At 44.7% G+C, this 27,830-nt stretch overlaps 1 protein-coding gene across 8 annotated transcripts in view; it reads left to right on the forward strand.

The window, feature by feature from the left end:
• The window catches only part of ndst1b (N-deacetylase/N-sulfotransferase (heparan glucosaminyl) 1b), a 292,956-nt gene that overhangs the window by 182,618 nt on the left and 82,508 nt on the right, over nt 1-27,830 (forward strand). For 6 of the 8 annotated variants that reach the window (XR_015759698.1, XM_043703098.2, XM_043703100.2 and 3 more), the window contains 2 exons: nt 20,269-21,560; nt 26,689-26,776. Coding sequence is in view for 7 of the 8 variants with exons in the window: in XM_043703098.2 (XP_043559033.1) it covers nt 20,565-21,560; nt 26,689-26,776 (1,084 nt within the window). In the remaining variant the exon portion in view is untranslated. Of the gene's footprint in view, nt 1-3,932; nt 3,957-16,511; nt 16,556-20,268; nt 21,561-26,688; nt 26,777-27,830 lie in introns of those variants that run through there. The other 2 variants (XM_087995122.1, XM_087995123.1) reach the window with 2 other exon arrangements.

A 27,830-nucleotide genomic window follows, 5' to 3' on the forward strand; every position in this document is an offset into this window, starting at 1 on the left:
GTATAGGTGTTAGTCTTGGACTAAAGGGGGTGAAATTAGAATCTTTTATGTGCCCCACCCCCCATTAACTTCTGGGGAAATAAATGGCCTTGATAAGCTTGTGTATGAGCAATTCTAAACAAAACTACAGCCCAACAAGACTGCATTGCTGTCAGGAGAGGTTTGGATATGAGAAGAAATCTGGTACAGAAAAACTGATGAGATGGATCCCCTGACTTGGATCATGTTCCAACATGACATCCCTTGACATCAACTTTCGACTGAGTGTGGCATCAAGGAGTCCTAGCAAAACTGGAATCAGTGTGTATCAGGGGCAAACTCTCTGCTGGTTGGAGTCATACCCGACACACAGGAAAAAAGCTGTGGTTGTTGGAGATCAGTCATGATGGCACAATGTTCAGCACTATTTGTGACTCCTGGGGTTATCGAGTCTCACAGCACAGCAACAGACCCTTCGCTCCAACCAATCCATGCTGAACATAGTCTCAAACAAAACTAGTCCCACCTGCCTGCTCCTGGCCCATATCCCTCCAAACCTTTCCTATCCATGTACCTATCCAAATATATTTTAAATGTTGTAATGGTATTCACATCCACCACTTCCTCTGGACGTTCATTCCACACACTGGGGCCACCCTCGCATTTAAAAAAAAAATTGCCCCTCATGTCTTAAAATCACTCTCCTTAAATATTTGCCCCCTAGACCTGAAATCCCCAATCCTAGAGATACCCCTCATGATTTTATAAATTTCTATCAGGTTGCCTCTCAACCTCCTACCGTACAGTGAAAAATGTCCCAGCCTATCCCACCTTCTTCACTATCCTATCTACCTGAGACTCCACTTACAAAGAACTATGAACTTGCACTCCAAGGTCTCTTTGTTCAGCAACACTCCCTAGGACCTTACCATTAAGTGTATAAGTCCTGCTAAGATTTGCTTTCCCAAAATGCAGCACCTTGTATTTATCAAAATTAAACTCCATCTGCCACTCCTCAGCCCATTGGCCCATCTGGTCAAGATCTCATTGTAATCTGAGGTAACCTTCTTCACTGTCCACTACACCTCCAATTTTGATGTCATCTGCAAACTTACTAACCATACCTCCTATGTTCATATCCAAATCATATTTATATAAATGACGAAAAGTAGTGGACCCAGTACCGATCCTTGTGGCACTCCACTGGTCACAGGCCTCCAGTCTGAAAAATAACCCTCCACCACTACCCTCTGTCTTCTACCTTTGAGCCAGCTCTGTATCCAAATGGCTAGTCCTCCCTGTATTCCGTGAGATCTAACCTTGCTAATCAGTCTCTCATCCAGCCTTTCTTTACAACCTAAACCTTTCATACCCAGCAACATCCCAGTAAATCTCTTCTGAACATCTCAAGGTTAATAATATCCTTTCTGTAGCTGGGTGATCAGAACTGGACACATTATTCCAGATGAGGCCTCACCAATGTGCAGAACAACCTCAACATTGCTTCCCAACTCCGATACTCAAAGGACTAAGCAATGAAGGCAAGCATGAAAACATCTTTTTACATGGTGTCGACGTGTGACACAAACTTCAAAGCATTAAGTACCTGAACCCCTAGGTCCCTCTGTTCTGCAACATTACCCAGGCCCTACCCTTGTTTATTTTACTAAAATGCAATACCTTGCATTTATTCAGCTTGAACTCCATCTGCCATTTTTCAGCCCAGTGACTTCTTTACCTGTCTACTTTGCCATCAATCTTAGTGTCGTCTGAAAACTTACTAACTATGCCTTCTATATTCTCATCTAAATCATTTCTACAAATGACAAACAAAAGAGGACCCAGAACCGATCCCTGTGGAACTCCGCTGGTCATAGGCCTCTAGTCTGAAAAGCAACCCTCCATCAACACACTCTGTCACCTGCCATTAAACTCTTCAGATCCTGAAGCAGTCCATGTTCAAATGCAGCAAGATCTGAACGATATCCAGGCTTGGGCTGACAAGTGGAAAGTAACATTATTGTCACACAAATGTCAAACAATAGCCACCTCCAGAAAGAGACAATCTAACCAATCCCCTTCCAATCAATGGCATTACCACCACTGAATCACCCACTATCAACATCCATGGGGTTATCATTGACCAGAAGCTCCGTGGACTCACCAGATAAACACATTGGCGACAAGAGTAGGTGGGAGGCTTGGAGTACTTTAGCAAGTAACTCATCTCCTGCCTCCCCAAAGCCTGTCCACCATCTACAAGGTACAAGTCAGGAGTGTGATGGAATATTCCCCACTTGCCTGGATGGGTGCAGCTCCAAAAACACTCAAGAAGCTTGACACCATCCAGGACAAAGCAGCCTGCCTGATAGGCACCACATCCACAAGCATCCACTACCTCCACCACCGATGCTGAGTAGCAGAAGTGTGTACTATCTACAAGATGCACTGCAGAAATTCACCAACGTTTCACAGACAGCACCTTCCAAACCCACAGCCACCAAGAAGGACATGGGCAACAGAGCACCATCCCCTGCAAATTCCCATCCAAACCACTCATCATCCTGACTTAGAATATATCACTGTTTTTTCACTGTTGGGACTGCAGTAGTTCAAGAAGACAGTTTACTGTCACCTTCTCAAGAGCAACTAGAATCATAGAGATATACAGCACGGAAACAGACCTTTCGTTCCAACTCATCCATGCTGACCAGATATCCTAAATGAATCTAGTCCCATTTGCCAGCACTTGGCCATATCCCTCTAAACCCTTCGTATTAATATACCCATCCAGATGCCTTTTAAATGCCACAACTGTACCAGCCTCTACCACTTCCTCTGGCAGCTCATTCCATACACGTACCACCCTCTGTCTGAAAAAGTTGCCCCTTAGGTCCCTTTTAAACCTTTCCCCTCTCACCCTAAACCTATGCCCTCTAGTTCTGGACTCCCCCACCCCAGGGAAAATACTTTATCTATTTACCCTGTCCATGCCCCTCATGATTTTATAAACTTCTAGAAGGTCACCCCTCAGCCTCTGACACCTCAGGGAAAACAGCCCCAGCCTGTTCAGCCTCTCCCTATAGCTCAAACCCTCCAAACCTGGCAACATCCTGTGGGACGGGCAATAAATGCTGGCCTACCCAATGATACCCAAATCCCATAAATAAATGTTAACAGATTGCTGTTTGTGGGATCTTGCTGTACCAACGTTGGCTTCTGAATTTACACCGGGAAACAAGGATTAGATTGGTTATAAAACACTCTGCAATGTCCAGTGGTTGTGAGAAGTGCTATATAAATGCAAATCTTTTTAAATAAATTGTTGAAGGAGCCCAGAGTAGCATGCAACATTCTTTACTTCCTCAGGGAATTTACACGGACTGCCATTGTGCAGCTTTAAATTGGGCTGTGTGCAAATGAATGTGCATCACTAAAACCATATTTAATTAAACCAGGGATGAGTGCTGGCCCTATGCCTCTTCCTCTTTATGAAGATTCCATGACTGTTTACCGAACAGCAGCTGGGATGATGTTGTATCTGTGTTTGCTGGCAAATTTCTCTCCTGAAAGAATTACCTGAAACACTGTTATCAGTAATTAATGAAGTTACCCGGACTGATTTTGGAGTATTTATAGCCTGAGAATTTTTACGATGCGTCAGGGACTGTACCTTCTCTGTCAGGAGCTGAGATAAATGCAGCTGGGTTGATGATGCCTTTGCGGTGGTATTTACAAAGATAAATTGGTGCTGCGTCTAATTGCCATTCTGAGATTCATGTGGCTGAGGGAGTATTCATAAAAGCTACATGTGATGAAAAAAAAATTCCTCCTGTTCCTCACTGGTGTGTTTTCAGAGGCTGTTCTTCCATTTATCAGAAGATTTTCATTTTGTTGGTGTGGGATCAGTCAAATTTAAGTGAACAACACTCCACTCCTCCATCCACTTGTCATTTTGGCTTTCTGGGCAATGGCAGGTGAGCAGGCTTCTAGGTTTTGCTGGCACAGTGCCAGATTTTCATTTCAATGACCCACTCTCTTGACCATTTCCATCAATAGTCAGTTGTTGATCCAGAATTTGAGTACCGCTAAAGGAAACATATCTGTTGTCAAAGTATTTTGTCTCACGCTCATCAGGACGTCTTCAAGGGGAGGCAATGGTGTAGTTGTGATGTCATTGGAGTAGATATCCAGAAACCCATTCAATTTTCTGTCGGTTCAAATCCTACCATAACAGGTTGATCTGAAATCAATAAAGGTGGTGGCTCAGTGGTTAGCACTGCTGCCTCACAGTGCCAGGGACCCAGGTTCGATTCCAGCCTCGGGCGACTGTCTGTGTGGAGTTTGTACGTTCTCCCCTGTGTCTAGGTGGGTTTCCTCCAGGTGCTCTGGTTTCCTCTCACAGTCCAAAGATGTGCAGGTTAAGTGGGTTAGCCATGGAAAATTGCTCATGGTGTTCAGGGATGTATAGATTAGGTGCATTAGTCATGGGAAATGTAGGGATAGGGGATGGGTTTGGGTAGGATGCTCTTTTGAGGGTTGGCGTTAGGTGGAATGGCTTATTTCCAAGCTGAAGGGAAACTGTGAGAGACCTATCCCAAGGCAACCATGAAACTGTTGTTGATCATGGTTAAAAACTCATGTGGTTCACTGATGCCCTTTAAGGTAGGAAATCTGCCACCCTTACCTGGTCTGGCCTACATGTGACTCCAGACACACCGCAACGGGGTTAACTCTTAATTGCCTTCTGGCAAAAGTGCTGCCTTAGCAGGTGACACCTACATCCTGTGAAAAATAAATAAAAGGACAGATGCAAAAGAGATGACACTTTACCAGATGAGAAAAAGGCTACTGATTAGTTGGCAAGTTGACCCTGGTTGGATGAGGCGTTGTTATTTGTAATAGGATCTATTATTTCCCCAAAACAGACTCAATATCTGGATGTTCTTCTTATGTTTGCATCCTATCCCTGACCAATGTTCCCTTCAATGTTCCACACATGTCCATCCCAGCATGCATTTCTGGTCCTGGAAGCCACCACCGCACTTGCCCTCAGTCCAGCTGGAGGGAAAATGAGAGGGAACGTTGGTTCTGACTTGTACCTTGTTCACCAGCACACAACAGGAGTGTGATGGAACACTCCCCACCTGCCTGGGTGGTGCAGCTCCAGCAACACTGAAGAAGCTGAAAACTGTCCAGAACAAAGCAGCCTACTTGATAGGCACCACATCCATAAACATTCACTCCCTCCACCATCGACACTCAGTAGCAGCAGTGTGTATCACCACTTCCATTTAGAAGGACAAGGGCAGCAGATAGGACTATCACCTTCTGCACATTTCTCCCCAAGCCAGTCACCATTCTGACTTGGAAATTTATCGCTGTTCCATCACTGTTGCTGGGTTAAAATCCTGGAACTCCCTTCCCTAACTGCAGCAGTTCAAGAAGGCAGCTCACCACCACCTTCTCAAGGGCAATTAGGCGTAGACAGTAAATGCTGGCCCAACCAGTGACACCTGAGTCCCATGAATGAAGTAAAATTGACATTTAAGGTGCTGTATAGTTTCCTGATTAGCTGAAGTGTGGTGCTGGAAAAGCACAGCCGGTCAGGCAGATAAATCCTGCTCCTCGGATACTGTCTGACCTGCTGTGCTTTTCCAGCACCACACTTTTTGACTCTGATCTCCAGCATCTGTAGTCCTCACTTTCTCCTAATTAGCTGATTAGCCTATTGGTACAGGCATGTGCAAAGTGAGAAGGTCCAAGATTGGATGTGTGGTTAGTGCTGTGCATTAGCTGGAATTAACCTTGATGTTCTTGGGTTGAGAAATGGGACTATCAGTCAGGATTCCCAATCCTGATCACCAGTGCTTTACCATGTGCTGGGAAGGTGTGAATGCCAATTAAAAAATGATGGAGCTTGGCTCTGGCTTTAATGACCCTCCGCCATCTCTGTCCCTACCGACATTCTGCAAGAAGCTCAGACGTGAAAAATGGCCAGCTCCGTGACCTTGCAGAATAAGTCCACGTCCCTGATTCCTGTAAAGGAAGGCAGAAATTTGCAAACCAAAACCAAAATAATTTTGAGAAAGATGTTACAACTCTCTGATCAAATGCACATTTGCACTCCAGTTTGTTAAAGTCACACCAATACAATCCCCGTGACCTGTTCAGCTTTCCAATTTATACTTGTCTGAACCTATTATCCTGAGAACGAGGACAGAGGGTGCACATTGGCAATTGGTATACTGGTCGCCCGATTGTCAGTCAGTTTGTGTAGACCATGTATTGGACTTCTGCCCACAGCAGCTGACTCAACAGGAGCTCGTCAGTCCTTTATCTTCTGTCAATTAAATTTTTTAATGAACTAATTAGCGTAGGGTCACTTCTGAAATGGGCTTTTCAAATTCTTCCACAGATCTTGAGTAGTCCTGCTCTCTTTCAAACGTGCAGGACTTGATACATAACATAAAGGTGGGGAGGGGAGGGTAACGCATTTGTTAAACGGATCAACAACTTGAGGCAAAGTTTGGATACACAGTTAAACAGAGAAACTCCAAGGTTACTGTCTCTATGTCTCTGCATTGGCTGTGGGAAAGCAGCATCTTATTTTTATCTAATGCCGTTGACCATCCAATAGCTTTGAATGGGGCAAAGGTGTGAAAGTTGTGCAGCAGAAGCTCAGGACTGCTCTGAAGTGAGGCAAAGAGCCTGTCTTGACAAAATAACGCAAAGTACTGAGGATGCTCGGGATCAGAAACAAATGCACAAATTGTTGAATAAACTCAGCAGGTCTAGCAGCATCGGTGGAAAGAAATCAGAGTTAATGTTTTCCATCCCCATGACCTGTCCTACCTGCCTATCTTCCTTTCCACCTATCCGCTCCACCCTCCTCTCTGACCTATCACCTTCATCCCCACCCCCATTTTCCCATTGTACTATTTGCTCCCTTCCCCCACCCTCCTCTCTGACCTATCACCTCCATCCCCACCCCCATTCACTTATTGTACTCTATGCTACTTTCTCCCCACCCCCACCCCCCTCTCATTTATCTCTCCACCCTGCAGCCACCCAGCCTCTATTCCTGATGAAGGGCTTTTGCCTGAAACATTGATTTTCCTGCTCGAATGCTGCCTGACCTGCTTTGCTTTTCCAGCATCACTCTAATCTAGACTCTGGTTTCCAGCATCTGCAGTCCTTGTTTTTACCTTAATATTTTCAGGTCCAGTGACCCTTCTTCAGAAGTAGAGAAGTCTTGTGGCAACTCTACAGACATAGGTGAGATCACATTTGGATTACAGTGCACAGTTTTGACCTCCTTACTAAAGGAGGGATTGATTTAGAATTAGCTTTATTGTCTCATGTACTCACATGAGTACAGCTGTAATGATGCTGCTCCTTTAACAAGGTTATGTTGTCCTTGGCTATTTTTTTCAGAGAGGTTGAAAAAGCAGCGGTTTGACAGGTTTAGGTTTGAAGGGTTTTAGGGCCAATTTGATTATAGCTAACAGATACTGCCTCAGACAAAAGGCTTTCAAGTTAAAAAAAAAACACTTGCACAATGAAAGGGGAGTGGCCAGTTCTCCCAGTTCAGCTTTTCTCTGGTTTGGTTTGGTTTGGTTTTTGCAGACAGGCAGTGGTGAAGCTGGTCCTCCCTCTCTCTGACATCTCTCATGTTTGATATTTTTTCCTTTTTTTGCCAAGGGGTATTTATGGGGATTGTTGCAGGAATTTGGAACAGCATCATTAAGTTGGGATAGTCTGTCGAGTTTTCAGCTCGGTTAAGTTATTCTGTATTCTGTTCTGTATCGTTTGTGTTTCATTTGGTAATCGTGCAAATAAATTCTGTTTTGTTTAAAACTCAGTGGTTGGGTCAGCTGCATCCCTCCTGGAATATCTGTGTTACACCTGCTTAAAACAACTAGAAAGGTTAGGGTCCAGACTACTTTCTTGAAATGTTTGAGGGGGTCTGGCCTGGTCCATAACAAATTGAGAAGTGTACAAGTCATTGCTTATGATGCCATCTTAGTAATAAGGTCCCTAGGTACAACACTTTAACTCCCCCTCCCACTCTCCCAAGGACATGTAGGTTCTGGGCACCTCGTCCAGTGCCAAACCCTAGCTACCTGATGCCTGGAGGAAGAACGCCTCATCTTCTGCCTTGGGACTCTTCGGCCACACGGGATCAATGTGGATTTCACCAGTTCCCTCATCTCTGCGCCCCCCTCCCCCACCGTATCCCAGATCCAACCTTTCCACTTGGCACCACCTTCTTGAACTGTCCCACCTGTCCGTTTTCCTTCTCACCTATCCACCCCACCCTCCTCTCCAACCTATCACCATTATCCCCACCTCCATCTACCTATCGTGGACTCAGCTACCTCCCCCTACCCCTCCCCCCCAGCCCCACCTCCATCCCATTTATCTCTCAGATCCACAAAGGACTGATGAAGGCCTTATGCCTGAAACGCTGATTCTCCTGCTCCTCGGATGCTGCCTGACCTGCTGTGCTTTTCCAGCACCGCACTCTCGACCGTTTCTACAGTCACATTTCTGAGAAAAATAGAGAAGTAAAAAGTCCAGCATTGTATATTTTAGGAATAAATTATAAAATGGAGAATTGTAGAATAGAGTCACATTGGAAGCAGTTCAGTGAAGGTTCGCTAGGCTGGTTCTAGAGGGAAGGGTTTTCTATGAGCCAAGGTTGAGTAAGTTGGGCCTCTCCTCACTGCAGTATCAAATAGGAAAGAGTAATCTTATTGAGACATTCTGAGAGGGTGTTGGAGGGTGGGTAAGTGGGGAACAGAGCAGACAAGAAAGTTGTGTTAACCCCGTGATCTTATTGAAGAGAGGAGCAGGCCTGAGCGACTGATTGGCCTACCTCATTTCGTGAATTCGGGAGAAGTACTGAAATGAATAGAGCAAACAAATTGAGCCTAGTTTTGCATTAGTTCTGGGCCAAAGCACCCATTTAGCTGGTCAGGCTCATTTCTGGCTCTGACCAGACCATTTGATTTCATGGGATCTCTACAGAGCGAAAGGAGGCCATTCGGCCTTCCAAAGGGCATACCACCCAGATCCAGGGCTCTAACCTATCCCCATTAACATTTTCCAGGGCCAGTCCACCTAACCTGCACATTCCTGAACACCATGGACAACTTAGCATGGCCAATTCACCTAACCTACACATCTTTGGATTGTGGGAGGAAACCAGAGCACCCAGAGGAAACCCAGACAGACACGGTGAGAACGTGCAAACTCCACACAGATAGTGACCGAAAGTGGAATCGAATCCAGTTCCCTGGCACTGTGAAGCAGCATTTAAATGCACTGAGATTTGAGTAAATAAGCAGACGTTTGTCATTCTGGAGAGATCAGGGAGTAATAATAATTGAAGATTGCAAGGAACTGCGCCACTGTCAGTGAAATAATTAGAGGCTTCCACAGATGACATAAATATTCTTAATTTTTTCCCTTGGATGCACAGGCCCCAAGTCTTGTTTTCCTCAGCACTGATATTATCTCTTCAGCAGACACAGCACATACTGCGAACAGAAAATGCAGATTTCTTACACTTCCCGAGGATAAACAGTCTATTGAATTCAAAAGGGTGTTGGCAGTGGGAACAGGCATGTGATCACAGCTGTCCACACTGCACTGCTCATAGGGTCCACTGTACAGAACCGAATCACAGGCAGAAGTGAAAATAATTCGTCTGTGGTTTCACTATCAGTTTTGAGGTAACCGTTTCACTCTCCGATCTCTCAGGTTGTGAAACAAAAAACCCGAACATCTCCAGATGCCAACATTTAATCCATTGGTACAAATTCTGCAAACCCAGTAATATTCCTTTAGTTAATATTCGTCATAACCCAAAGCTGTCAGGACTTTGTTGCAACATTAATTTTGCTGAGAGTTGTCATCTCTATGTGCTCTGCATTTGGCAGAACTTATAAATTTATAGCACATTTAGCCAATTTCTCATTTTGCTTCATGTCTGTCGAAAGTACTCTGCAAAATACTTTTCTCGAAGCGGGGCATAGCTTTAAATTAAGGGGGGGTAGGTATAGGACAGATGTTAGGGGTAGGTTCTTTACTCAGCGAGTCGTGAGTTCATGGAATGGCCTGCCAGTAGCAGTGGTGGACTCTCCCTCTTTATGGGCATTTAAGCGGGCATTGGATAGGCATATGGAGGATAGTGGGCTAGTGTAGGGTAGGTGGGCTTGGATCGGCGCAACATCGAGGGCCGAAGGGCCTGTATTGCGCTGTATTCTTCTATGTTCTATGAAGGCAGCGGGGTAGGTTAGTAGGATGGTTACGAAGGCACACAGGATGCTAGCTTCTGTCAGTTGAAGTGCAGATGAATAAGAGTAGGGATGATGTGAAGCAGCTGGTGTTGGACTGGGGTGGACAAAGTTTAAAAATCACACAACACCAGGTTATAGTCCAACAGGTTTGCTATAAATTCTGTATTTTACAATCTTTTCCTCCGCAACAACTCAATGAAGGAGCAGCGCTTCAAAAGCTAGTGCTTCCAAATAAACCTGTTGGACTAAAGCCTGGTGTTGTGTGATTTTGTTTAACTAAGAGTAGGGGGTTTATGTTGAAACTTGAAAGATCGTTGTAAAAACCGAAAGAACTGTGGATGCTGTGAATCAGGAACAAGAACACAAGTTGCTGGAAAAGCTCAGCAGGTCTGGCAGAATCCGTGAAGAAAAATCAAAGTTAACGTTTCGGGTCTGCTGATCCTTGGTTTGGTTGCTGCTGGTGCACTGTGTGCAGTTCTGGTGACCACAGTGTAAGAAAACTGTGATTGTCCTGGAGGGGGGTGCAGAGGACGTTCACCAGGATGTTGCCTGGGATGGAGCTGTTTAGCAACGAAGAGAGACCGGATAAGCTCGGGTTGTTTTCTTTGGAACAAAGAAGGTGGAGACGGGACCTCATAGAGGTGTATAATATTATGAGGGGCATTGACAGGGTGGATAGAAAGCAGCTTGTTCCCCTCATTTGTCGAGTCAAGAACAAAGAGGCATATTTTGTAGTGAAAGGCAGGAGGTTTAGAGAGGATTTGTTAAAATAAGGTTGTGTGGGTTTGGGATGCACTGCCTGGGAAGATAGCTGATGCAGGAAACCTCACAGAAACCTTTCAGAACAAGGTTCCCCATGGGAGAATGATTAGCAAGGTTAGATCGCCTGGAATATAGGGAGAACTAGCCATTTGGATACAGAACTGGCTCAAAGGTAGAAGACAGGATGGTGGTGGAGGGTTGTTTTTCAGACTGGAGGCCTGTGACTAGTGGAGTGCCACCAAGGATTGGTGCTGGGTCTACTACTTTTTGTCATTTATATAAATGATTTGGATGTGTGCATAAGAGGTACAGTTAGTAAGTTTGCAGATGACACCAAAATTGGTGGTGTAGTGATCAGTGAAGAAGATTACCTCAGATTACAACAGGATCTTGATCAGATGGGCCCATGGGCTGAGAAGTGGCAGATGGAGTTTAATTTAGATAAATGGGAGGTGCTGCATTTTGGGAAAGCAAATCTTACCAGGACTTATACACTTAATGGTAAGGTCCTAGGGAGTGTTGCTGAACAAAGAGACCTTGGAGTGCAAGTTCATAGCTCCTTGAAAGTGGAGTTGCAGGTAGATAGGATAGTGAAGAAGGCGTTTGTTATGCTTTCCTTTATTGGTCAGAGTATTGAGTATCGGAGTTGGGAGGTCATGTTGTGGCTGTACAGGACATTGGGTAGGCCACTTGGAATATTGCGTGCAATTCTGGTCTCCTTCCTATCGGAAAGATGTTGTGAAATTTGAAAGGGTTCAGAAAAGATTTACAAGGATGTTGCCAAGGTTGGAGGATTTGAGCTAAAGGGAGAGTTGAATAGGCTGGGGCTGTTTTCCCTGGAGTGTCGGAGGCTGAGGGGTGACCTTATAGAAGTTTATAAAATTATGAGGGGCATGGATAGGATAAATAGACAAAGTCTCTTCCCTGGGATGAGGGAGTCCAGAACTAGAAGGCATAGGTTTAGGGTGAGAGGGGAAAGATATAAAAGAGATCAGAGGGGAATTTTTTCATGCAGAAGGGGGTGGTACATGTATTGAATGAGCTGTCAGAGGAAGTGGTGGAGGCTAGTACGATTGCAACATCTAAAAGGCATTTGGATGGGTATATGGATCGGAACGGTTTGGAGGAATATATACTGGCAGGTGGGACTAGATTAGGTTGGGATATCTGGTCGGCATGGACGGGTTAGATTGAAGGGTCTGTTTCCATGCTGTACATCTCTATGACTCTGTAACTTCTAAGTACTTGGATGAGCCTTTGAAATGTCATAGCATTCAAGGCTTGTGTGGGAAAGTAGGACTAGTGTTGGTAGATCAGCATAGACGTGATGGACTAAAGGGCCTTTTCTGTGTTAAATGTCACTATACAGGTACATATTCATTTTTTTTAAATGTGGGGATGATGTCAAAGGTGCCTTCAAACAGAGTGAATTTTAATAAATACAACGAACTGTGGATGCTGGAAATCTGAAACAAAAACTCAGCAGGTCTTGCACCATCTGTAGAGAGAAGTGCTACGAGACTTACTGAGTTTCTCTACCACTCGCTGTTTTTGTTTCAGAGTGGATTTTAGAAAGAGTCAGAAAACCAGTTGGGCAAAATTTCAGGCAGTTCCAGAAAGGAGGGGCATAGCAACAAATAGAATGCCGCAGAGGAAGAAGGAGCAGAGAAAGGCCAGTGTCAAAAGATGCTCATGAAACAAAATAAATCGAGTGAACATTTAGAAGGATTTGGGAAAATAATGTTCCTCAAATCAATTCATTGGGCACAGAACACTACTGAACTTGTTGAGGACTCTGGTTATGGGCTTTGTGGAAATGCAGTAGATGTCAATCAGAGAGATATTGGGAATTATTTTTGGGGATGTGAGTTTCATTGGTTAGGCCAGTAGAGTCATAGAGTCATACAGCACAGAAACAGACCCTTCAGTCCAACGCACCCATGCTGATCAACTTTCCCAAACTGAACTTGTCTCATTTGCCTGTGGTTGGCCCATATCCCTCTAAACCTTTCCAAATCATGTTCCTATCCAAATGTCTTTTACCTGCATTTACCACTTCCTCTGGTTGTGAATTCCACATATGAACCACCCTCTGTGAAAAAGTTGTCCCTCAAGTACCTTTTAAATCTTTCTCCTCTGACCTTAAACCTGTGCCCCCTAGTTTTGAACTTGCCCACTCTAGGGAAAAACCTTTGCTATTCACTTTATCGATGCCTTCACGATTTATAAACCTTTATAAGATCACCCCTGAACCTCCTATGCTCCAGTGAAAAATGTCCCAGCCTATTCAACCTATCCTTATAACTCAAATCCTCCAGTCTTGGCCACATTCTGGTAAATCTTTTTCTGAACCCTTTCCAATTTAATAATATCCTTCCTATGCAGGGCAACCAGTTCCGTACACCGTCCTCCAAAAGTGGCCTCACCAATGTCCTGTACAGCCTCAACATGATGTTCCAACTCCCATACTCAGTGGTCTGACCAATAAAGGCAAGCATGCCAAACACTTTCTTAACTACCCTGTCTAGCTTACAAAGAACCTGAACCCCTCGGTCTCTCTGTTCTACAGCATTACCCAGGACCCTATCGTTAACTGAATTAGTCCTACCCTTGTATGTTTTACCAAAATGTAATACCTCCCATTTATCCAAATTAAACTCCATCTGTCATTCCTCAGCCCATTGGCCCAATTGATCAAAATCCCTTTGTAGTCTTAGATAACCTTTCTCACTGTCGACTGTATCACCAATTTCGGTGTCATCTTCAAACTTACTAACCACACCTCCTAAATTCTCAACCAAATCAATTATACAAATTACAAAAACAGACCCAGCACCAATCCCCGCGGAACACTACTGGTCACAGGCCTCCAGTCCCAAAAACTACCCTCCATCCTCTGTCTCCTTCTGTCAAGCCAATTTTGTATCTAATATTAGTTGCCCATCCTAAATTGTCTTTGAGAAAGTGGGCGGCGGCACAGTGGCTCAGTGGTTAGCATTGCTGTCTCACAGCACCAGGGTCCTGGGTTCGATTCCTGCCTGTCTGTGTGGAGTTTGCACATTCTCCCCATGTCTGCGTGGGTTTCCTCCGGGTGCTCTGGTTTCCTCCCACAATTTAAAGATGTGCAGGTCAGGTGAATTGGCCATGCTAAATTGCCCACAGTGTTAGGTGTGTTAGTCAGGAGTAAATATAGGGTAGGGGAATGGGTTTGGGTGGGTTTCTCTTTGGAGGGGCGGTGTGGACTTGTTGGGCCGAAGGGCCTGTTTCCACACTATAGAGAATCTAATCTAATCTAATCTAAAAGTGGTGGTGAACTACCTCGTTGAACCACTACAGTCTGTAGTGTAGGTAGTGCCGTTACAGAATATTCTGGAATATTGACCCAGGTCTATTTCCAAGTGCAGGTGGTATGCAACTAAGCGTGAAACCTTGAAATTATTGCACCTAAAGATGATAAGAAATAGGAGGAATAGTCTATTTAGCCCCTTGAGCCTACTCCACCATTCAATAAGTTCATGGTTGATCCCATTTTGGCCTCAGTGCAGTCCTTTCTGGTCCACCATGACTCTTAACTTGCATTCCAAGTGAAACAGTCACTCATTCAGTCTTGTATATATTCAATGCTCCAGCCTCCACTTCTTGCATGGGGAGAGAATTCCTCAAATAACAACCCTCTCAGAGAAGAAATCCCTTTACAATTCCATATTGAATGGGAAGCTCCTTATTTTTAAAATGTCCTGCCTAATTCTAGATACACCCCCACCCCCACAAAAGGTAAGATTCTCTCAGCTTCTGTTCTGTCAAGTACCCTCAGAATCTTGTGTATTTCACTAAGATCACCTTTCATTTCTTCAAACTCCAATGAATATCGATCCAACCTTTCCACATAAGATAACCCCCCAATCTCAGGAAGAGGTTGAGTGAAGTTTTTCTGACCAGCTTCTAATGCAATTGTTGGGACACACAGAGGAGCTGGAACTTGAGTCTGAACCTTCTGACCTCAAGGTAGGGACACTATCACTGGCCCTTCAAAGCCCTCATAAAATCAAGTGCCCTAGGTGGGACTCAGACTAAATTCCTGGTTTAGAAGGCCAATGCCATATCCAGAAGGACCCATGAGGCTCAAAGTAGTGAACCAGATGGTTTCTTGCAAAAACTGATAGGTTGTCGTTCTATTTTGAATGATAGATTTGTCTTGAATTTAATATATCCTTCCTTAAATAAGGAACCCAACGTTGTAAACGTTCTCCCGATGTGTAAGGTCATTGTAAGGCATGCACAAGGGATGTTATTGAAGGGAAATAGCTCAACAATGACCATGGAAATGTTTCTCTCAGTCCACAGCAATCCTCAAAATCTCTTCCTGTTACTGTCATCTACAACCTAGTCAGGTAACTGAAACCAGCCCAGGAGATCATGTGGATCAAGACATTCACACACAGACACTTAACTGTCTGCAGTCTCTATACTAGTTGGGAAGAGGTCCTGAATCCTTTGCAGTGAGCATCCACCACACAGACCGTGATTCCAGAGAATCTGCAGAACTGCCCCAATGTTCAGGCTTTTCCTACCCCCTCTCAGTTCAGTTCTGTGCATTCTGAAATAATCCTTCATTGGAGATGCAAAACAATCCTTTATTCATTTCATGGGCTTCTATTCAGAGGCTTTTTTGGTGTAGTGGTAGTGGTTCTACCTCTGAACCAGGGATCGAATATCACATGCTCCCAAGGTGTGCAAGAATATCACTGAACAGTTCGATTAGAAATATCTGGATGTCCATTGACTCCACGTCTACCCATCTTTAAAGGGAATGAACCAAGTTTTTTTAAGCTCTCCATTAAACTGAGGTTCTTTAAACTGGAAATTAATCTTGTATCACCCCCTCTAAAAGGACATTGTATTACTCAGACTGTTGGAGGACCTAAAATGGATAGAGATACTGTAACCTGTTGCATATCAAACGGTGCTGTTGTGGGAGTAGTTCCTATCTCTGGATTAGGAGGTCCACCTGCTCCAGTGGTGTGTGGTGGTATTTCTGAATAGCTGGAGGAGAGAATATCTAGAGTGTCCGAGGCAGAATCAATGAAGTGTAGAGCTCAAAATGAGTCTCTTCAGCCTTTCTGACTGCTGACTGTCCAACTGAGCAATTAACCCATTATCATCCTCCCACCTTCTCACTGCAGCCCTTCTACATGTTTCATTTTCAGTTAATAATCTGATTCCCTCTTGAAATCTTCCATTCATACTGAGTATTACGGTTAACAACCCAATAATCAGTTTGTGTAGTTACAATTTCTTTATGTTGGTTTTTGACCTTCAGTGAACTGTGTGAATAATAAAAGGTCTTGTCCTCTCTTGGCTTATTCAACATGATGCATAATTCTATGTTATCTCACAGTGTGTTTATCTGGTGGGAGATGGTACCATTGTGCTAATGTCATTGGACTGGAAATCCAGAACGATATTTGGGGAATGTGGATTCAAATCCCATTATGGCCGATGGTGAAGTATGAATTCTATAAAATTTGGAATTTAGAGGCTAGTCTAATAATGTGTAAATACAGTCGGTTCTGCTATAACACGCGTTTCTGCAATGCAAATTAGCTATAACACGATTAAAGAATTTAGACCATTATTTGTAGAATGTGAACTTTCCTTACCTGTATTGGCGCTAATGCAATTCCAGCCCCATTGGTTTAAGTGGTGCAGCTATTATGCAATTTTCTTATAACGTGGGATTGCAAGGGAACAGAACTATCGCATTATATCAGAAGAGACTGTGCTATAAATCGTTGTAACAACTCATGTAGTTCACTAATACTCTTTAGCAAAGGAAATCCAGGAATTGTGCTGCATAGAAAGAGTTCCTTCAGTCCAACTCATCCATGCCAACCAGATATCCTAAATTAATCTAGTCCCATTTGCCAACATTTGGCCCATATCCCTCTAAACCTGTTCTTACGTGTTATAGTGTACCAGATCCACAATGTGACTGACTCTCAACTGCTTTCTGAAATGATGTGGAGGTGCTGGTGTTGGGCTGGCATGGACAAAGTCAGAAATCACATGACACCAGGTTACCGTCCAACAGCTTTATTTCAAATCACAAGCTTTTGGATTTGTCCTGAAGAAGGAGCAGTGCTCGGAAAGCTTGTGATTTCAAATAAAGCTGTTGTACTGTAGCCTGGTGAGGTGTGCCTTCTTAAATGGCCTAATTCAGTTCCAGGGTGCTCAGGAATGGACAACAAATGCTAGCCATGCATGTGATGCCCAGACCCCATGTAAGAATAATATCAAATTGATCTGCCAGTGTGTGGCCCACTCCATCCATACATCCAAATCTACCTGGATTGGCATATTCTTTTCTATTGTCTATTTTGCTTGTAAAGGTTTTGCCGTCATCTGCAAACAAACTTAGCATATTCCCAACATAGATTTGTAATAAAGATTCGGAATAACAAAGCAACCTAAGAGAAGGGACACGGTGACGCAGTGGTGATATCAATGGGACATGGGTTCAAATCCAACTATAGCAGTTGGTGGGATGAGCTTGAGTTGATAGAGATTGAAAGCTACTCTCGATAACACTGACTGTGAAACTGTCGTCAATTGTAGACCCACCTGGTTCTCCATTTCCCTTTAGGGAAGGAAATCTTCCGAACTTACCTGGTCTGGCCTACACGTGACTCCACACCCAAAGGAATATGGTTGACTCTTAACTGTCCTCTAGAATGGCTGGGCACTTAGGGATGTGCAGCAAAGACTCACTTTGCCAGCGATGCCCACATCCCATGAAAAGTAGAAAGAAAGAAACAAAACCCTTGCATCACGGATGAAGCAAACATTACTGGGATCACAATTTTTTTAAAGTCTTCCGTATCAGGGCATGGATAGGGTAAATAGGCAAAGTCTTTTCCCTGGGATTAGGGAGTCCAGAACGAGAGGGCATAGGTTTAGGGTGAGAGGGGAATGATATAAAAGAGATCTAAGGGGCAACTTTTTCACGCAGAGGGTGGTACGTGTATGGAATGAGCTGCCAGAGGAAGTGGTGGAGGCTGGTACAATTGCAACATTTAAGAGGTGTTTGGATGGGTATATGAATAGGAAGGGTTTGGAGGGATATGGGCCGGGGGCTGGCAGGTGGGACTAGATTGGGTTGGGATATCTGGTCGGCACGGACAGGTTGGACCGAAGGGTCTGTTTCCATGCTACATCTCTATGGCTCTATGACATACACAATCATAGTGGGAAGTGTGGTTTTGGTCAATCTGTTTAGTAAACCAAATTTTTAAACATATTTCACTGTGTTCAAAGTTTGTGAGATTTGTAGCTTGGGTGCTCGTTGTTGTTGTGGTTCTGTTCGCCGAGCTGGGAATTTGTGTTGCAAACGTTTCGTCCCCTGTCTAGGTGACATCCTCAGAGCTTGGGAGCCTCCTGTGAAGCGCTTCTGTGATGTTTCCTCCGGCATTTATAGTGGCCTGTCCCTGCCGCTTCCGGTTGTCAGTTCCAGCTGTCTGTTGCAGTGGCCGGTATATTGGGTCCAGGTTGATGTGTTTGTTGATAGAATCTGTGGATGAGTGCCATGCCTCTAGGAATTCCCTGGCTGTTCTCTGTTTGGCTTGTCCTATAATAGTAGTGTTGTCCCAGTCGAACTCATGTTGCTTGTCATCTGTGTGTGTGGCTACTAAGGATAGCTGGTCGTGTCGTTTCGTGGCTAGTTGGTGGTCATGGATACCAATCGTTAGCTGTCTTCCTGTTTGTCCTATGTAGTGTTTTGCGCAGTCCTTGCATGGGATTTTGTACACTATGTTGGTTTTGCTCATGCTAAATCTATCAGTTACAAAAGACTCACGTGCTTCATTGTACACTTCACATGGATCTGTTAAGAGTTAAATAAGTGGGACAGAAATCAGTATTGCATAGAATACAATAACCTAATTAATAACTGACTCCCGTTAAAGTCTGAAAAATACAAGCAGTTAATCAAAGGTAAATGAGTTAGCTGCTTGGATGACCGTGTCATTTGTGTTTTACGCAACTCGCATCCCAATAACGCTCCGAGACTTGGCTTTTGTGTGTGGATAGGATTGGGATAAAACTGTAATAGTAGGAATGGGAACCTTGACAATGTACTTGGGGTCGCTGTCATTACCTGTAACTCCAAACAATTCGCCCCTTGACAATGAAGGGAGAGAACAGCAATGATCAAGAGGCAGAAATTTCACTGCATTGAGCAAAGATTAAACAGGCTAGACTACTCATTGGAGTTTAGAAAAATGCAAGATGATCTCATTGAAACAGACTGGATTCTTAAAGGGGCTTGATAGGATCAGTGCTGAGAAGATGTTTCCCCTTATGGGAGAGTCTAGGACCAGAGGGCATAGCTTCTGAATAAAGAGGGACCAATTTAAGACTGAGATGAGGTGGTATTTCTTCTTTCAGAAGTCTTTGGAATTCCTTACCACAGAGAGCTGAGAGGACAAAGTCCTTGTGTATATTTAAGGCTGAGATAGATCGATCTTTGATCAGTCAGAGAACCAAGGATTATTGGGAAAGGGCAGGAAAGTGGACGTGAGGAATGTTGGATCAGCCGTGATCCTATTGAATAGCAGAACAGGCTGAAGGGGCCGAATGGCCTCCTCCAGTTCCCATTTCGTGTGGTCTTATCAGTTCTGCAAATATAAAATGCCAATTATATGCCCATCCTTTTTCTGCATGAGGGTCCAAAAAGAATTAAACCATGTAAACTTCTTCAAAACTGCTAAGTCCTATAACAAAACATCAGTCCAACTTGTACAAACAGCAAAATAGATGATAATTGATTTGGCAGCTGCTAAATTGGGATGATGATGCAAATAAGCTGTGTAGTCATAATTCATAACATTGTTACGGACAGTCAGAATAAAGAATAAAATGATAAAAACCACGGACAATTATGACTATTTCAGCAGACAAATATTTGTAATATTTTGCAAACTGCAGACCTCCTAGAGAATGAAAACAAAAGTGAACAGCACTTGATATTTTAAGATTGAAGTCCAGGATCTTGTATTGGGAGGTTGAGTCCATTACGTTCTCAATCACTGTTGGTGAGTTTTGTAAAGTAGGGGTAGGGCTGGCTTGTGATGTGTTCATTCTGTGGATATACTGCAGAGGCTGCAAGCCCAGCATGTTGTGAGTAAGCTGTGTGCGCCTGACTCGTTTTCTGTCTTCATTCCAGGGTGACTGTTCTCATTTCTCCCAGTTATCATGAACCGTCTCATCGATGTCTGAGAGGTCCAACCTCCTCTCGTGGCTCACCGAGGGGTTCCTGGGTCGCACTCAATGGACACAGTTAAACAGTGGAGCACTCACCTTCGTCAGCTGTGATAACCCAAGAGAACCTCATACTCCTGGATTTGAGTGACAGCAAATGATTTGCAATGGTGACATGAAACGCAAGAGGGAAGATTTTTATTTTCTCAAGGCAGAAACAACCGGGCTACTTTAAATCTCGGAAGAGGGAGGACATAAAGCATGAGTTTCCTGAGCAGACTGCGTCGGCTGTTTCGACAACTCACGTTGCAGGGAGTGCTTCTGTTACTCTTTGCCTTCTGCATGGTTACTGTGTTCATCTCCGCCTATTACCTGTACATCGGAACCAAGCAAGAGACGGAACTTTCCAGTGAAGTCCAGCGTCCTGACTGTGACGACTCCAGAGTCACCCCATCCAGGCTATTCCCAACCAAGCCTATGAAGGCAGTGGATGTGTCTCGCACTGACCCTGTGGTCCTGGTCTTTGTTGAAAGCATGTACACCCAACTGGGGCAGGAGATAGTGGCCATTCTGGAGACCAGTCGGTTCAAGTACCACACGGAGATCGCGCCGGGCAAGGGTGACATGCCCACATTGACAGATGAGGACAGAGGCCGCTTTGTCCTCGTTATATATGAGAACATTTTGAAGTACGTGAATCTGGATGCTTGGAACAGGGAACTGCTCGATAAGTACTGCATCGAGTACAGTGTTGGCATAATTGGCTTCTTCAAAGCGAATGAAAATAGTTTGCTCAGTGCCCAGCTAAAGGGCTTCCCCCTGTACCTCCACTCTAACCTGGGCCTCAAAGACTGCAGCATTAACCCCAAATCACCGCTTCTGTACATCACAAAAGCAAAGGAGGTAGAGAAGGGCTTCCTGCCGGGAGATGACTGGACAGTTTTCCAGTCCAACCATTCAACGTATGAACCCGTTTTGCTCGCCAAGACCAAATCCGCTGAGAACATCCCACACATGGAGGTGGATGCTGCTCTCCATACAACTGTAGTGCAGGACCTGGGACTCCACGATGGCATACAGCGAGTGCTGTTTGGAAACAACATGAACTTCTGGCTCCACAAGCTTGTCTTTGTGGATGCCGTCTCCTTTCTAACAGGGAAGAGATTATCTCTCCCGCTGGACAGGTATATTTTAGTGGACATTGATGATATCTTTGTTGGCAAAGAGGGAACCAGGATGAAAGCAGAAGATGTCAAGGTAACCAGTTCTTTCCCCCTTCATTTTCTTAGTCCGCTCATGGGATGTGGGCACTGCTGGCTCGGCCAACAGTTATTGTCTCGTGCAGTGGTTCCTGAACTGGGGTTTCTCAATTACTGGTTGATACAGACATATCTTTGTTGCCTCTGTCAAAGAACGGAACAGAACAGCACAGGAACAGGCCCTTTGGCCCACCAAGCCCGTGCTGACACATGATGCCTTTCTAAATTGAAACCCTTTTGCCTCGATGCAGTCCGTATCCCTCTATCCCCTGTCAATTCATATATCTGTCAAGAACATTGGTATTGTATCCACCTCCACCACCTCCTCTGGCAGTGCATATCAGGCACTTACCAGCCCCTCTATAAAAAAAAGTGCCTCTCACATCACCACTAAGTTACTCTCTTTGACCTTAAACCTATGCCGCTGGGTAAATGACATTTCTGCTCTGGGAGAAAGACTCCAACTAACCATTCTGTCAATTCCTCTCATCATTTTGGAGACTTCGATCAGGTCCACCTCTCTCAGCCTTTGACATTCAAGGGAAAACCAACCAAGTTTGTCCATAGCTAATACCCTTAAAACCAAGCTACATCCTAGTAAACCGTTTCTGTACCCTCTCCAAAGCCTCCGCATCCCTCTGGGAGTGTGGCAACCAGAACTGTACATAATATTCCCAATGAGGCTGCACTAAAGTTTGAAACAGCCGCAATGTTACTTGCCATTTTTTATACTCTATGCCCTAACCGATGAAGACAAGCATACCATATGCCTTCTGACCACTTTAATCACTTGTTTTGCCATTTTCAGGGAATTGTGGGCCTGTACGCCTGGATCCCTCGATATGTTGATGCTGTTAAGGGTTCTGCCAGTTACTGTGTACTTCCCTCCTGCTTTAGACCTTCCAAAATGCATCACCTCGCATATGTCCAGATTAAACTCCATCTGCCATTTCTCCGCCCCAGTCTCTAGCTGATCAGTATCCTGGTGCACCCTCTTGACAATCCTTTCCACTATCTGCAGCTCTCCCAATTTTTGTGACATCCACAAACTTACTGATCAGGCCACCTACATTCCCTTCATTTGTATATATTAAAAACAGCAGGGGTCCCAGCACCGATCCCCGCAGAATACCACTGCTCATACATCTCCATTCAGAACAGTACCCTTCCACTGCCACTGTCTGTCTTCTATGGTGAAGCCAGTTCTATATTCATCTTCCAGCTCACCATTGATCATGTGTGACTTTGCCTTTTGTATCAGTTAGCCATGAGGGACCTTGTCAAAGGCCTTGCTAAAGTCCACATAGACAACATCGACCGCCCTGCCCTCATCAGTCACTTTCTCAAAGGATTCAATCAAATTTGCGAGACGTGACTTCCCCTGGCAAAGCGTATTGCTATCTATCACTAATAATTCCATATTTTTTCAAATTGTTTAAATCCTATCCCAAAGAATCTTCTCCAGTAATTTTCCTACCACAGGCTCACTGGCCTGTAATTTGCCAGATTAACCCTGTTGCCCTTCTTAAACACAGGAACAACACTGACTATTCTTCAGTCCCCAGGAACTCTCCTGCACCTAAAGAGGATACACAGATTTTGTACAAGGCCTTAGCAATTTCCTCACCTGTATCCTTCAGCATTCTGGGATAGATCCCATCAGGCCCCAGGGACTTGTCTATCATAAAGCTTTTCAAAACACACTGAACCCCTCCTCCTCTTTGCAATTGACATGTCCTGGGATATCAACATACCCCTCTCTAGACTCACTATCCACCAAGTCCTTCTCTTATGTGAATGCTGATGCAAATGATCACGAAGGACCTCACTCACTTCCTCAAGGTCCACACACAAATTACCTTCCTTGTCCTTGAGTATACCTACCCTTTAGGAGAAAGTGAGGACTGCAGATGCTGGATATCAGAGCTGACAATGTGTTGCTGGAAAAGCGCAGCAGGTCAGGCAGCATCCAAGGAACAGGAGAATCGACGTTTCGGGCATGAGCCCTTCTTCAGGAATGAGGAAAGTGTGCCAAGCAGGCTAAGATAAAAGGTAGGGAGGAGGGACTTTGGGGAGGGGCGTTGGAAATGCAATAGGTGGAAGGAGGTTAAGGTGAGGGTGATAGGCTGGAGTGGAGGTGGGGGCGGAGAGGTCAGGAAGAAGATTGCAGGTTAGGAAGGTGGTGCTGAGTTTGAGGGATGGGACTGAGACAAGGTAGGGGGAGGGGAAATGAGGAAACTGGAGAAATCTGAGTTCATCCCTTGTGGTTGGAGGGTTCCTAGGTGGAAGATGAGGCTATACTGGTCCCTAGGGTAGGTCCCTAGACCCACCCTTTCCCTAGCAACCCTCTTGTCTCTTATTTCTGTATAAAATGCCTTGGGATTTTCCTAATCCTGTTCGTCAAGAACATTTCAAAGCCTCTTTTAGCCCTTCTCATTCCCAGTTTAAGTTCTTTCCTGCTTTCTCTATATTATTCAAGGAAACTTGAAAGGGTTGAGAAAAGATTTACAAGGATGTTGCCAGGGTTGGAGGGTTTGAGCTACAGGGAGAGGCTGAACAGGCTGGGGCTGTTTTCCCTGGAGCGTCGAAGGCTGAGGGGTGACCTTATAGAGGTTTATAAAGTCATGAGGGGTATGGATAAGGTAAATAGACAAGGTATTTTCCCTGGGGTTGGGGAGTCCAGAACTAGAGGGCATAATTTTAGGGTGAGAGGGGAAAGATATAAAAGAGACCTAAGGGGCAACTTTTTCACGCAGACAGTGGTGCGTGTGTGGAGTGAGCTGCCAGAGGAAGTGGTGGAGGCTAATACAATTGCAATATTTAAAAGGCATCTAGATGTGTATATGAATAGGAAGGGTTTGGAGGGATATGGGCCGGGAGCTGGCAGGTGGGACTAGATTGGGTTGGGATATCTGGACGGCATGGACGGGTTGGAGCGAAGGGTCTGTTTCTGTGCTGTACATCTCTATGACTCTCTGACTGTATGACTCTACCTGTCTATCATAAACCTTAAATAGTCTCCTTTTTCTTTCTGACAAAGCCCTCAATTTTTCTTGTCTTCCTGTCCTTATCCTTCACTTTGACTGGAACGTGCTAGTCCTGAATACTAATCAACTGACCTTTTGAAAGATTCCCTCATGCCAGATATGGATTTACCCTCAAACTGCCACCCCCAATCCACATGCCCCAATTCCTGCCTAATATTGTAGTAGTTAGCCTTTCCCCAATTAATACTTTCACCCAAGGACTATTCTTAGTCTTATCCACAAATAACGTAAAACAGCAGAATTATGATCACTGTTCTCAAAATGCTCCCTCACTGAAACTTTGATCACTTGGCTGGGCTCATTCCCCAATACCAGGTCTAGTAGGGCCCCTTCCCTATTTGGATATTTACATATTGCTTTATGAAACCTCCACACCTTCCCCCCACCACCCCCACCCCACTCCACCCCACCCCACCCCGGGTATACCTAACAAATTACCCTCACCTTCCAGGTCCCTGGCATTAAGGGAGTTCTAGTCAATATAGAAGACATCAAATCACCCACTACAACAAACCTTTTGTTTTCATATTTGTCCGTCATCTGTCCACATACCTGTTCCTGTATCTCCCCACTGGCTGTTGGGAAGCCTATAGTCCAATCCCATCAAAGTGATTGATTGCATCTTTCCAATTCCTGAGCTCTCCCTGTATGGCCTTATTGGATGCGCCCTCCCTCAGTACAGTTGTGATGTTCTCCCTAATCAATAGCACAACTCCCCCATCTCATTTAGATCCCTGTCTATCTTGCCTGAACCATCTTAATCCTGGAACATTAAGCTGCCAGTCTTGTCCCTCTCTTGACCATGTGTCTGTAATAGCTACAACAATATGATTTTATATATTAATCCAAGCTCTCTGTTCATCTGCCTTACCTGTCATACTCCTCACTTAAAATAATTGCACTTCAGGCTGCCAGTCCCACAGCATTCAGTGTCCTTTCCTGGCTCTTTGCTGTTTGCTTTATTAGCCTTAGTCTCTGACTCCTCCTTGACCATTTTACTTGCTGACCTATGGCTCTGGTTCACACCTCCCTCCACACTAGTTTAAACCCACCTGAGTGACAAATCCCACTATGTTGCTAGCTTTAAATTGAACTAAGGCTGAACAGGCTGGGGCTGTTTTCCCTGGAGTGTCGGAGGCTGAGGGATGACCTTATAGAGGTTTACAAAATCATGAGGGGCATGGATAGGATAAATAGGCAAAGTCTTTTCCCTGGGGTCGGGGAGTCCAGAACTAGAGGGCATAGGTTTAGGGTGAGAAGGGAAAGATATAAACGAGACCTAAGGGGCAACCTTTTCACACAGAGGGTGGCACGTGTATGGAATGAGCTGCCAGAGGATGTGGTGGAGGCTGGTGCAATTGCAACATTTAAGAGGCATTTGGATGGGTATCTGAATAGGAAGGGTTTGGAGGGATATGGGCTGGGTGCTGGCTGGTGGGACTAGATTGGGTTGGGATATCTGGTCGGCATGGACGGGTTGGACCGAAGGGTCTGTTTCCATGCTGTACATCTCTATGTCTCTATGACTCTATGAATATTAAGTCAGTCTCAGTAATAGTGGCCATTGTTGTTAAAAAAGAACCAACTGGTCACTAATGCCCTTTGGGGAAGGAAATCTGCCGTCCTTACGTGGTCTGGTGACTCCAGACCCACAGCAATGTGATTGACTCATAATTGGCCTCTGAAATCAGAAGTCACGTGACACCAGGTTATAGTCCAACAGGATTATTTGAAATCATAAGCTTTGGAGCACTGCTCCTTCATTAGGTAAAGTGACAAAGGACTGTTGGACTAAAACCTGGTGTTGTATGACTTCTGACTTTGTCCACCCCAGTTAAACACTGGCACCACTACACCACACCCTCTGAAACAGTGAAGCAAGCCACTGTGTTCAAGGACAGTCAGGGATGGGTAACAAATGCTGACCTCACCAGCGATACCCACATCCCATGAAATAAGTTTTGAGAAAGAGCTGTGATTTGCGGTGAGGGATTGTCCCAGTCTGAGACTCATACCCTGCCTGAACCTTGCTGTGGTTAGTTAGTGTGACTGACTCTTCCTTTGCTGCTTTCTTTGCAGGCTCTCCTTGAAACCCAGAAGCAACTGCGAGTCCACATTCCAAACTTCACCTTCAACCTGGGCTTCTCTGGAAAGTTCTATTACACCGGTGAGGCACTTTCCTTTATCCGGCCTGCCCCCTGGCCTGTTGGTCATTGTGGCTTGATGCTGTGCTGTGTCCGCAAAATGAGGAAGCATTGGTCAACTTTTATATCATCACAGCATCTGGATCCAGCCTAACAGGGATGGACAGGTTCATTTGATTCATTATTTTATTGAACCTGACAAGTGTTTAAGAGCATAACGTAAAACGTACAAAATTAGAACATTTGCCCCCTTGAGCCCTTCCTGTCATTTGATAAGGTAATGTCTGATTATACTTTTACATCTCAAATAAGACTGTACACACGGAGTGTTAAATTGGTAAAAAGTAGGTCCCTATTTATCTCCTGGTCAGAGGGCTCTTGTGACACTGGTAAAGTCCCTATGTCTGTCCCACAAGATCCAAGTTCAAACCCCACCTGCCCAGATACCTGTGGCAACATAGCTGAACAAGTTGATTAAAAACATCCAATCCTAGTCTGTGTTGTTAGGAAATAATAGATCTCGGCTGGAGCTGCTGTACTTTATGCATGCAACACAGGAGAAAGGTCATCTGAGTCTAGCTAGGATGCTTTTTAGAAGGTCAGTGTGGACGCGATGGGCTGAATGGCCTCTTTGCATTGTAGGGATTCTATTATATAGCATGACATTTTTGGGTGTGATTCTTGCGGGAATCTGGTGCATCTGGAACAATACCCAACAGACTAAAAGAAGCTCTCTGCTCTTGGCTGGGCGGGGTGGGGTCTGTTAGCTCAGTTAGCTGGATGATACCAACAGCATGGGTTTGATTCCTGCACAGGCTGAGGTTATCATGAAAGACTCTCCTTCTCAATCTCTCTCCCTCGCCTGAGGCATGGTGACCCTCAGGTTAAACTCACCACCACCTGTATCTCTCTCTCTCTCTCTCTCTAACAAGAGAGCAGGACTATGTCCTTTATTTGAGACCACCGTAGATGCAAGACAAAGGAGGATTATTGGCAGTGACCTATTTCATACAACCTTTACCCAGTCCCACATCCCGGCAAAGGTGGCAAACATCACAAGATACCAGCAGTGGTCAC

The sequence above is a fragment of the Chiloscyllium plagiosum genome, unplaced genomic scaffold (genome assembly GCF_037043375.1).
Source record: "Chiloscyllium plagiosum isolate Xiang-an unplaced genomic scaffold, Cpla_swu_hap1 HiC_scaffold_16, whole genome shotgun sequence".
In the NCBI taxonomy this organism is placed as follows: domain Eukaryota; kingdom Metazoa; phylum Chordata; class Chondrichthyes; order Orectolobiformes; family Hemiscylliidae; genus Chiloscyllium; species Chiloscyllium plagiosum.